The sequence below is a fragment of the Priapulus caudatus genome, unplaced genomic scaffold, assembly GCF_000485595.1.
Source record: "Priapulus caudatus unplaced genomic scaffold, Priapulus_caudatus-5.0.1 Scaffold748, whole genome shotgun sequence".
Classification (NCBI taxonomy): Eukaryota; Metazoa; Priapulida; class Priapulimorpha; order Priapulimorphida; family Priapulidae; genus Priapulus; species Priapulus caudatus.
Window position 1 is genome coordinate 89,972 of NW_014577809.1, and position 10,618 is coordinate 100,589.

At 41.6% G+C, this 10,618-nt stretch overlaps 2 protein-coding genes across 2 annotated transcripts in view; one reads left to right on the forward strand and one right to left on the reverse strand.

Annotated features, from left to right (window-relative positions):
- LOC106813269 (protein O-mannosyltransferase 1-like) overlaps window positions 1-10,618 on the forward strand; it is a 32,536-nt gene that overhangs the window by 1,890 nt on the left and 20,028 nt on the right. Inside the window, exons 2-8 of the mRNA XM_014817369.1 lie at window positions 1,922-1,974; window positions 6,653-6,834; window positions 7,465-7,568; window positions 8,029-8,079; window positions 8,621-8,767; window positions 9,101-9,209; window positions 10,055-10,120. Coding sequence (XP_014672855.1) covers window positions 6,653-6,834; window positions 7,465-7,568; window positions 8,029-8,079; window positions 8,621-8,767; window positions 9,101-9,209; window positions 10,055-10,120 — 659 coding nt within the window. The 5' untranslated portion in view covers window positions 1,922-1,974. The remainder of the gene's footprint in view (window positions 1-1,921; window positions 1,975-6,652; window positions 6,835-7,464; window positions 7,569-8,028; window positions 8,080-8,620; window positions 8,768-9,100; window positions 9,210-10,054; window positions 10,121-10,618) is intronic.
- LOC106813271 (THAP domain-containing protein 11-like) lies at window positions 3,324-5,246 on the reverse strand. The gene is made up of 3 exons (XM_014817372.1): window positions 5,139-5,246; window positions 4,500-4,635; window positions 3,324-4,218 (listed from the first exon to the last, which is right to left on the reverse strand). The coding sequence occupies exons 2-3, from the start codon at window positions 4,551-4,553 to the stop codon at window positions 3,859-3,861; spliced, it is 414 nt and encodes a 137-aa protein (XP_014672858.1). The 5' UTR covers window positions 4,554-4,635; window positions 5,139-5,246; the 3' UTR covers window positions 3,324-3,858.

Here is a 10,618-nt window from a genome sequence, read left to right on the forward strand (position 1 = left end):
CGTGTCGGATGTCCTGGTCGAATCCCGCGCTGGCAAACTTTTATTGTGGTGGAATTTGAACGGGGCGGAGGTAATTTAAACGGGGCGCAACGATTCAAACAGGGGGGAGTTTTCCCAAACGGGGCGCAACGATTCAAACAGGGGGGAGTTTTCCCAAACGGGGCGCGCGCGCCCCGTTTGCGCAACGTAGGGAGAACCCTGGAACAGACATTGATATACATACAGCAACCTTCACAGAATTAATACATGATCATAAAACATGATAATATTGAATGCTATGTATAATTGTATATATATATACAAAGTAAGATTAAATTAAATCTATGCTATTATTAACCAATTATCCGATTATAATCGATTATCGATCGGTTAAGGGAAACCGATAATCGATTATGAAATTCCAGCCGATTCCCATCACTAACTACTACTACTAGTACTAGTAATAATTCTAATATAGCCACAAGTTCCCTTCTCGCTTAACACTACGTTGGCGTGAGGTCCTACGACCTACGACCTACGTCCTACGACGTGTAACAGTCGGAGAGCCTGGTCGGTTTACTAGTAATAGTACTAGGCCTAGTAGTAGTATTCGTTTTACTAAGACTCGCTCAATCTCCACCGCCGGTGTAGTACCTTCACTTCCACTACAGTAAGTACATGTAGCGGAAACGAAGGTACTACACTGGTAGATCTATAACAATGTATTCTCTAGTTGAGTATGGACTGATTCGATGTAAATGATGCGGAAATGGTATTCTCCAACACATTGTCTAACCGCCCGCACACCATTCTTCCCTACTCTCTCTCTCTCTCTCTCTCTCTCTCTCTCTCTCTTTCTCTATCTCTGTCTCTCTCTCTCACTCTCTCACTCTCTCACTCTCTCACTCTCTCACTCACTCACTCACTCACTCACTCACTCACTCACTCACTCACTATCTCTCTCAGCTGGTATCCTGCAGTTTCATGCTCGCTGTTGGTCAGTGCTAGTGTCCCGTATTGGACACAGTTTTAATACTGCGAGCATAGGAAGTGTCCTGTCTTATAGTATACAGTTTTTGGTGCATGGAAATGGCAGTGAATCTTCGCAGCATGGCAGGCTAACTGGTCTCTGCTCACGAGCTCTGCCACTATAAAAACTAGACAGAGGGCACTCACGGAGAGTGCATACCTCCGCCAGAATGTAACATGTATGTGTTACGAGCTGGCTCGCTGCGCTGGCTGGCTCGCTGGCGCGCTAATATCGATCGCGCGAACACACTAACACACTAACACACAAGAGCGATCACATAATGAATCTTCCAACTCCGTTGGGCGGAGGTAATCAGACATTGCCGCAGTCAGGTATTGGTGTTTTTGGTTTGTTTGTGTTCGGTAAACTGCCCTATTTGGCCAAATTACAGTGACTACTTTGATTTGGGAGTGTCAGACTGAAGTCAGGACGTTTATATTCCTAGCTAGAACATTTTTATATTATATAATGAGCTACAGCTTAGCCTGCTATGCTGGACTAATTTACTGGTGTTTCCCAGCACTGTGGGCCATTAGCCCTATAGCAGGAAGGAAAGGCTATACATTGGTAGAGCTATACTGTCTCTTGCTGTTTGTTGTTTCTCTTCTGTTTTCTATAGTAAATTGTGACATCCCTTACTACTTTGTAGCTAGTGCATTATTAAATTCAATCGCAATCGATAGTGAAATCATTTAAAATGAAAATACACATGTTTTTTTTCTTGTTCATATCTCTAAGAGATGTCTGGGGAATAGGATTGAGATGACATCACGTAGTGTACATCAGCATGCTCATGTATACATATATGTTCATGGTATATTACTATAAATATATGTATGCTATTACCAGGAACTCCCAGTAATTACTTGTTATATTATTAATAATAATATGCATGTTTCTTCATTGTTTAAGCGGACACATGCACGGGCGGATAAGTATCATAAGAGGGTCTATACAAGAACAAGGTAGGTCTTCAGATGTTTACCTGTGAGTTATTGCAAATTTTGTAGTCTTCCCAGCTGCTTAGTCTTGTTAACACTGCATAAAATGCATAGAGTGGGGCAAATAGTGTTAGTTTAATAGTTTTACATTTCTTTAGTGTGCAAACAAAGAGATTATATGCCTATTTATCTTTTTGTCTATTCATGTCTCGACCCAGTGAGACTATGGTCAAAGGTAACTCCTTATATGCATCTCATGCTAATATGTGCACCAGTTTACATAAATCACACAATTCGTCATAAAATTTATAACCTTAATTCCTGTTATCCTGTTTAACAAGTGATGTATTACTGATCAGCACTAGGTGCTTTAGGAAACTTCTACAGTACTAAACTTGTTTCTATTGTTGCCTGGTTACTAAAGAGTCAGTTCCTTTTCCCCCCTTTAGATTCATTACAGCCGTGTAGATAAAAATCATGCATTTGTTAATTCTCATAGCTGCATGGTGATATTAAGTCCCAGCTGGGGTTCCAACGTCGCTTCACAAACTCATTTACCTAATCTGTGTATTTTTTTTACCTAAAAGTAAATGTTTTATTGAATGTGTATATTACTTAGGATTATTACCTTTATGTGGCAGATTGAAAGCAAACTGTAAAAAGAAAGATCGAATACTTTTCCAGAAGTCATATTAATGCCACATGTTGTGGTTTAATATTTCAAAATGAGAACAGAATGATAACAATCAACAGTGAGACCGTTTGAAACTCTAAAACGGCTTTTAGTACATCCTAAAGACAGAACAGACATGCACAACATTACGGACTGCGTCTATAAAATACCGTGTGCTATGTGTGAAAGAAGTTACATTGGAGAAACCGGCCGAAAATTTAAAACCCGCCTAAAAGAACACCAAAAGGACGTAGACACCGTAGCACCCAAATCTTTCACTAGGGCCCAGCGAAAACAGTCGGCTACCGAAATCACAAAATCCGCGATCACTGATCATGTAGCGAAGGACAACCACACCATCGATTGAATTCGCAGATCATTGATCGCGAGCCTAACAAAATCAGGCGTTGGATCAAGGAGGCCATCTGGATCCGCAAGACCCCAAATATCAACCGGGACGAGGGGGGATACAGGCTTAGTCACGTGTGGACTAAGCTATTGACCACCACACCATCTGGTGGTCAAAACTGATTAAATTCAGTTAGCTTTGAGAAAGCTTCCTGACAGGAGGCGAAACGTCAGCGGTACGTTTCATACCAGCACGGTTGAGTAACAATTAACTTGGTTATTTATATTATTCTACCAACCGAATGAACTTATTCAATGAGAATGATAACAAATGATATAATTGCCTTATGAGTAACATTAAATTGTAGTTAATTATTATAGTGAAATGATAAATGATTTATTGTAATGTTTACTCAATTTTTATTTTTGCAATTGAAGACACAAATAGATGAATTTATTTCTACTTGTACTTGCATTGCTTCTGATGAGGTTTAAACCTTGGGAAAATTTGTTATGCTAATGATTTAGTGAGAGTTGAAACAAAAATTCACCTCTTACCATTATAAACATAAAAACCTAGATATAAGGAGGAAACCGTGGCACTCTAGATGGCATGCACTTATACAATTGCTGGGATATATATGAACTAGTGCTCATTTTGTGACTTTGGGCAGAATTGGTTGCTGTTTTGTAATCAGATTGGCTAGTTTATCACAACTGGGAATGCAGAAATCTTGCTGTAAAACCGAACAGAAACATATCACACTTTACAGAGCACATGATAGCAGCTAAACAGTTCAGAATAGTCGGTCATGTGAAGGAGACCCATCTTCGATCGGGATTGGCGGCTCATGAAAGCTGCGTCCACTCCACGCGCCGTGCCCTCATTAGCCCTGCGATGCACAGTCGCACTCCGCGCAGGTTGGCAGGCTGAGGTCAACACCCTCGCACGCACGCAGCACGAATGGAGTGATAAAGGGGCACATGATCCTCATGGCGGCAGCGTTGTTGTCGGCGATAGGAGCGTTGTTTGAACACATCGCGGCGAGCAGTGGCACGATGTAAGGACACATCGGTTCCATCGTGATCGTCGGTAATGCAGCGCTTCCCTGCTGACTGTCATCACTGACCTGCTGTTGCTGCTTCTGCTGCTGCTGCTGCTGCTGTTGCTGTCGCCGCTGCTGCTGCTGCCTCACACGCTGGCCCTGCTGGTTCCTGCCCCGATTCTGACAGAGCGCACCTTGCACCTTACGAATGCAACGGGGTGGATGTTATGAATGTTGAGATGTAGACAACGAATGCGTGAAAGGCTAGACTGCCGATTGTGCACAATGCTATTTACAATTGGGTTATGACCATTAAAACTAAAAAAAAAGTATCACCGGTTTTTCCGATCACTTGTAGTTAACGTAAAGAAAGTTTACAGTGTAAAGTGAAACAGCAATCAGCATTGTTACGGCATGTTTATGGTGAAGTACCTATTCAGCATTAGAGCCATTACTATTATCAGGATATGAATAATACATACCAGTAGCAGAATTACAATGAATAGGATCGTGTTTGTGGTTTGTTTAACAAACATATTGGATGTGAGTTCGTCTTCCCTTGTCCAAACTGCTTTCCGTATAACTGGATAACTCCCACTGTGCCTTTAACCTAAGGAACTGTAAGATGTAATGTTTTATCAAACTAATACTAATATTTCATCATTTGCCCAAACACTACATGACATGACTACATTAACAAACCATGGGCTCATTGTCGAACACATTGTACTTTACGATAAAGATTAGTATTGTTATAACACGAAAAAATGTATGACTTAGACTAATATTACAAGTACAAATTTTCTGAGATTGAATGGTGCCCAGCGTTTTATAGTTCCACACTTGCAAGGAGAGATGTTTGATTTTTCTCCTCTGAGTGATAGTTGTGTGAATGAAGATGTTTCATACCAGCAAGCACTCTGATGTGGCTAAACACTATCAGCTAATTACGCATAACCCTGCCTAAATAGTAGATCCTCTATTACAGTGATAACACGTGCCATCTCTGTAGTATAGGACAACCCAAAAGTCTTTGCTTTATGATCGCACCCATCTTGCTTGATGATAGCCAGTGAAAAAAAGAAGAAGAAGACTAGGAGTTTCAAAGCGAGTGAACTTACCTATGTCGTGAAGTGTCTGTCGACTGATGTTGCCTGCAAACGCAGCTTTACCACGACGACTAACAACAGGTGTATCGTTGTGACCCAACGTCGCACATTAGTCGATGGTAGCGACTCTTCCACTCCATTTATCTTGCACGTGCCGGTCGTTGCCATAATTACAGTTCTTGGAGATTGCAGGAGTTCGGTTCCGGGTTGGCGAAACGGGGCCGGGTCGAGTCGTTTTGTCACTCGTTTGTCACATTGATTCTTGTTTTGCGACAGCCGTTCTGCTCTAGCAGTGACTGCGCGTGCTAACGTTTGACAATAACCCGGTGATTGCAGTTTAGTCGTGGTGATAGTGTTGTACGATTTGCACTTAGTAGAAACGTGGTTTTTTTAAACTTAAAAGTAGCAGTAGTAGTCCAGAGTATGATATTCTGTGCTGGGACGCAATGTCTTTATAGTAAGTCGTCTACTGCTCACAAAGTATTATTATAGTATTCTGCAGGGATGCAAGTCTCTGTCTATAGAATTGGGCACTCCTCATATAGATAGAGTTAGATAGATAGCACTAATTGGTAGAGTATAGTACAATTATACCATATAGAGATGCGCGTCTTTGCTTTTAGAGTCGAGTATTCATCGTAGAGGAAGAAAAAGGAAACGGAGTGAAAGTGAAGAAGGGGAAGAAGAAGAAATAGAAAATAGAGAAGAAGAAGAATAAGACGAATGAAAAGAAGAAGAAGAAGAAGTATCAGTAGAAAATGAAAAAGTACACACATGCATTGCTAATATAATTACTATTTAAACATTTCAATTACAAAAGAGCCTTTACTGTTGTTGGGCTGAACTGAACGCGAAAGTGTCATGTCTACTAGTTGGCATCATCCTATGGGGAAAAGGGGTATAGCCAATTTCTTGAGAATAGCTGGGCGTACACATGCGCGCCTATTACTCTCTTCTCTTCTCCATTCTATACATACTGTGATAACGTATGTGCGTAAGTGCGCGCGCGCGTGCGTGTGTGTCTGTGCATGCGCGTGTACTCGTGCGTGTGTGCGAGTGAGCGTGCGTGCGTGCATGCATGTGTGTCTGTTTCATATATGTTAATGGTTTCATCCACAAGTCTTCTGACGGCTGGCATGAAACAAATTATGTTGTTTTGGCTCTACCAACGAGTTGAACTTTGAGGACAATGTTAAATGCAGTTTACAGACGATATATTCTAGGTTACACAGGTCACGCATGCTAACATGGCCCTATTGTGCCAGTGTGCTTGCCATGGGCTGATCGAGTAGTGAGTGCACAACACTGAAATTAAATCTGGGTAACGTGTGAATTTACGTGTGGTTCCTATTCGAACTCAAACCCCTTTACCTTTAAAGGATGGCTGCTTTTGATTTTGATGTGTAACTAATTAAGCCATGTTCAGAACTTTGGGCAACCATTTAATTTTCCATTCACACGCTACTCTAACGTAGGTTCTTTAGTATATACATCAATAATGTGTGTGTGTATAACTATGCTTGCAGATGGGGGTTGAGAGTAAATCCACTGTTACCCCACCAGCGGAGCCAGACAATGCTTCAGCCTGTGCTAACCCAACGAAGTCACCTTTCATCACTCATATCCATGTGAACGTAGCACTGATACTGCTGAGTGCAGTTGCCATGGCTACGCGATTTTGGCAGCTGTCTCAACCAGCTAGCATCGTGTAAGTACTGTTGTATTCCTCACTCTAGGACGTTGTACGTGGGATGTAGGTGAAAGCTGTGTAGGCGCCGGGCACCCAGTGGCAGACCCAGAAGTGAATTCTATGGGGGGGGGGGCGAATCATGCGAGCTCAATTACACGAATCGCCCGAGGGGGGAGGGTGTTGGAGGGGGTGTCCCCCTCCCACTGTGTGGAATTGTTAAAAAATTGCAATCTAAAAGCAATCAATTTTGGACATCTTTATCATAAAATATCAGTCCTGGGATTTTTCCTTCAGTAATAATAAAAATAGCTAAAATACCCTTGCCCTGAAAATTCTAGAGGGGCGACTGCCCCCTGTGCCCCCTCCCTCTGGATCCGCCACTGGCACCGTAGCCCCTCTCGCTGCGTACTTGATAGTGATACCGACGTTTATAATCCTAAATTGTATGTTTGCTTGTGTATGTATCATTCCAGTATAATTTTTTTAAAGTCTAGGTGTGGCCTTTCAATGCTACCAGGAATGTTTTGGCAGTGTGCAGTATAATGTTTTATGGTTTCTAAACAATAGTGTGACACAAGACTAAATTATGGCTGTAGCACATTGTGTGTAATAGGGTGTTGTTTGTAACCATAATATAATTTCTTCTAGATTTGATGAACTCCACTTTGGAAAATTTGCCGCATTATACATGAACAGGACGTTTTTCTTTGACTACCATCCACCATTGGGGAAGCAATTATTGGCACTTGGAGGTACAGCCGTCTTTGCAATTCATAGTGGAGAGAATCTTAGTAAATATTCTGCAAGTCACTCTCTGATTTCTTGGAGCTGTCGCTAAGGGACGCATGACCTGAAAGGAGTGACAGTTGACAGTAACAGCAATAAAACACACAATGTTATTACAATCAACTGGTTGCTGTGGTGGTTGGATCCGGCTACTAAATATACATTAGCTAGGCTGTATCTTTTACATGGAATTGTAACTATTTCGTTGAAAATCATTTAGGTAAAAGCTCTGGGTCAGCTTTGTTCTGACAGTGGGTCATAGTCCACCTGAGACTTTAGACTGTATAAGACTGTAGACTGTCTCTGTTGCTGTTGAGCCGTAAACTAAACACAGTTTTGTAGTGCCACAGAGATCATCTGCTATTTATTTCTCCCGTTTGTTATCTTTTGTGATATGTAAAAATGTAATCTTAACATCTTTTTCAGCCTGGCTTGGAAACTTTGATGGTAACTTCAAATTTGAAAGAATAGGACAAAGTACGTGATTTTACTAGTTATGGTCATAAGTACTTAATTGTCAACATGTGCCATTGATTAGGACTGCAAAGTTATAAACACTCTACCTTGGCTCAGTCCATCCAACTAGAGCTGATATATATTTAGTCTCTTGGCGTTTGTCATGGAGTATAGGGCCCTCAGTAACTGTGCTGCTATGGTTTCATTAACAGCTTTGTACCGCAAAGTTGCTCTTTGCTATGCAGGTAAGATAATGCTACAAGATAAACCGATTTCTACATCAGGTATTTGCTGAAGCAAATCGGGATAAAGTTCTTTGCTCAAGGACACAACAGCAGTGACCAAATTAGCTTTACACTACAGACCTTTTACCATGAAGCCAATTCTGCTGTCTGCTAGACCATCACTGCTCCCCCCATGATTAGATGAAAGAAAATTAACGAGCAATGCAATAAAAGTATTTTTGCCACTCATTTCCTGAATGCCACACAGTTAGTCACACAAAGCATCGTGTTTCCATCATCGCAGTGCAAAATCTCGTATAGTTATGTCTTGCCTGCAGGTTACGCATCCACCGTTCCAATATGGCACATGCGATTGATTCCGGCATTGTGTGGCAGTCTCATTGTGCCGGTGGCATATCAGACTGTTGTTGAGCTGGGCTTCTCTCACTATGCAGCTACGCTCACCGGTTTTCTCATCGTGTTCGGTAAGTAAACAAAAATAAAGAAGAAAAGTCTACGGTCGTGCAAGACTACTGTGCTCCTATGTTTCTGGCGCGTTTGTGAGTTATGCATGGCTTGTTGTCGTGTGTCATTAGAAACATATGACTAGGTCAAGTGGGAGACATGTGGATCTACCTTGAATACTAGCACCTTCCTTGTTGATTTGTGCAAAAGGCGGTTTAGCCGATAAACAGACTGAATACAGTTCGGACCATTTCAGATTTCGAGTGTGTACGGCTCAAACGTAATCGTGGCTGATCATATTCGAAATGTGACTTCATCACGGTTACAATTGCAGCGTAATTGTTTGTCGATAGATGGCGCTCTCCTTGTACAGTCACGCTTCATGCTGCTAGAGCCGATGCACGTCTTGTTTGCAATGTCTGGTCTGCTAGCGGTACTGCGGCTGCAGCGGCTTCAATACAGGTAGGCTTTTTACCTGTCTGACGAGCTATGCTTATCACATCAGTACAGGTATAGCCTGTTAATATTCATTATGGTTCCAATATCAGTACAGACCTGCCTTACTCCCGTGTACCAAGTAATACTTCCCATTCCCCCCACAACGAATCCAGGTATGCTCACCTAGCAGGCTAGCAGCATCCATTCTAATTAGGAAGTAAGCTTTCAATCTCCCAATGTCAGGCTGTCTCCCTGGCTCTTTCCTTCTCATTATCGTCAATGACAATTATATAGTGTAATATGGAAAATGCATGACGTGGACATAACGGAGATAGACCTGAGAGTAAGGCATATTGATAGAAAGCGGAAGGCATGTGTGCTAGGTCTCAAGTTACTTAGTAGAAGATAATTAGTCGAATTATTGGAACACTAGTACGAATGCAGAAACAGGGGCAGTAATGACTATGTATTAACTCTGTAGCTGCATGTGATAAGACGAAGTCTTTATGTTATCTGGCTTATCACTTGTCGAGAAGACAAAGCAGCTGTAGTGAATCACGGAACTGGGTGAACTTTCAATAAAAAGTGGGGCTAGAGGCCCAGCAGGGAGACTCCAGTGATTTGTTACTCTGGTCACCTTACTGTTGTAACCGTTGGTTTATAGTGGTGATAAACCGTTCCCTGTGAATGTCACGTTTGGTTTTTACTCGGTCTCTTAATCTACCAACAGAACTAGTTCACTGCTACACTGGGTAAGCTCATCTTTCCCCAGCATGCCATATTCATAGGTTCCTCTCTATTCTGATATGTAATACAGTCAGCTGCTGTTAATTGTTCAATTATTGAATCATTCTTTGCTCACTTTTCAGACCTTTCTCAGTTCAGTGGTGGTTCTGCCACAGTGTCCTAGGTGTGTCAGTCATATTGGCATTATGGTAATATTTTCATCAGTTCATTCTTTCTTTTTTTCTTAATTGATTATAGCCTTTGATTGATAAGGGAATGTGCGAATGATGTCAGACTTTCAGTATCATTTACCTATAGCTAACTTTGTGGTAGAGAGTACAATACATTGTTAAGTTTGATTTGCATGCCATACACACTTGCTCAATAGCATACAACCTGCATTATATCAGGGGCCAATAATACATTGTACATGTATATTTTCAGGGTTCTTGTTAACTTTTGACAAAGCAGGTAATTTGACAATGAATAGCAGGTAACTGTTTTTCCGGCACAGACGGTAGGCCGAGCGGCAAAGGCGCGAAGCCCTGCTAGGGTGGTCCAGGGGCATGCACCCCCGGAAAAAAATTTCTGATTTGACCCACAAATAGCCTATTTTGATGGGTATGGGTTCTAGAATTTGGTAGTTTAGATAGGAAAATATATGCTATTAAGTATTTATTAAAAAAAGAAAACCCCGCCTGTGCACA

Bases quoted from the DNA above. Each gene is read 5' to 3' on its own strand.
- LOC106813271 (XM_014817372.1), bottom strand. From the start codon at position 4,553: ATGTTTGTTAAACAAACCACAAACACGATCCTATTCATTGTAATTCTG. The intron at 4,219-4,499 runs GTATGTATTATT...TGCATTCGTAAG, and splicing joins TCATTGTAATTCTGCTACTG to GTGCAAGGTGCGCTCTGTCA.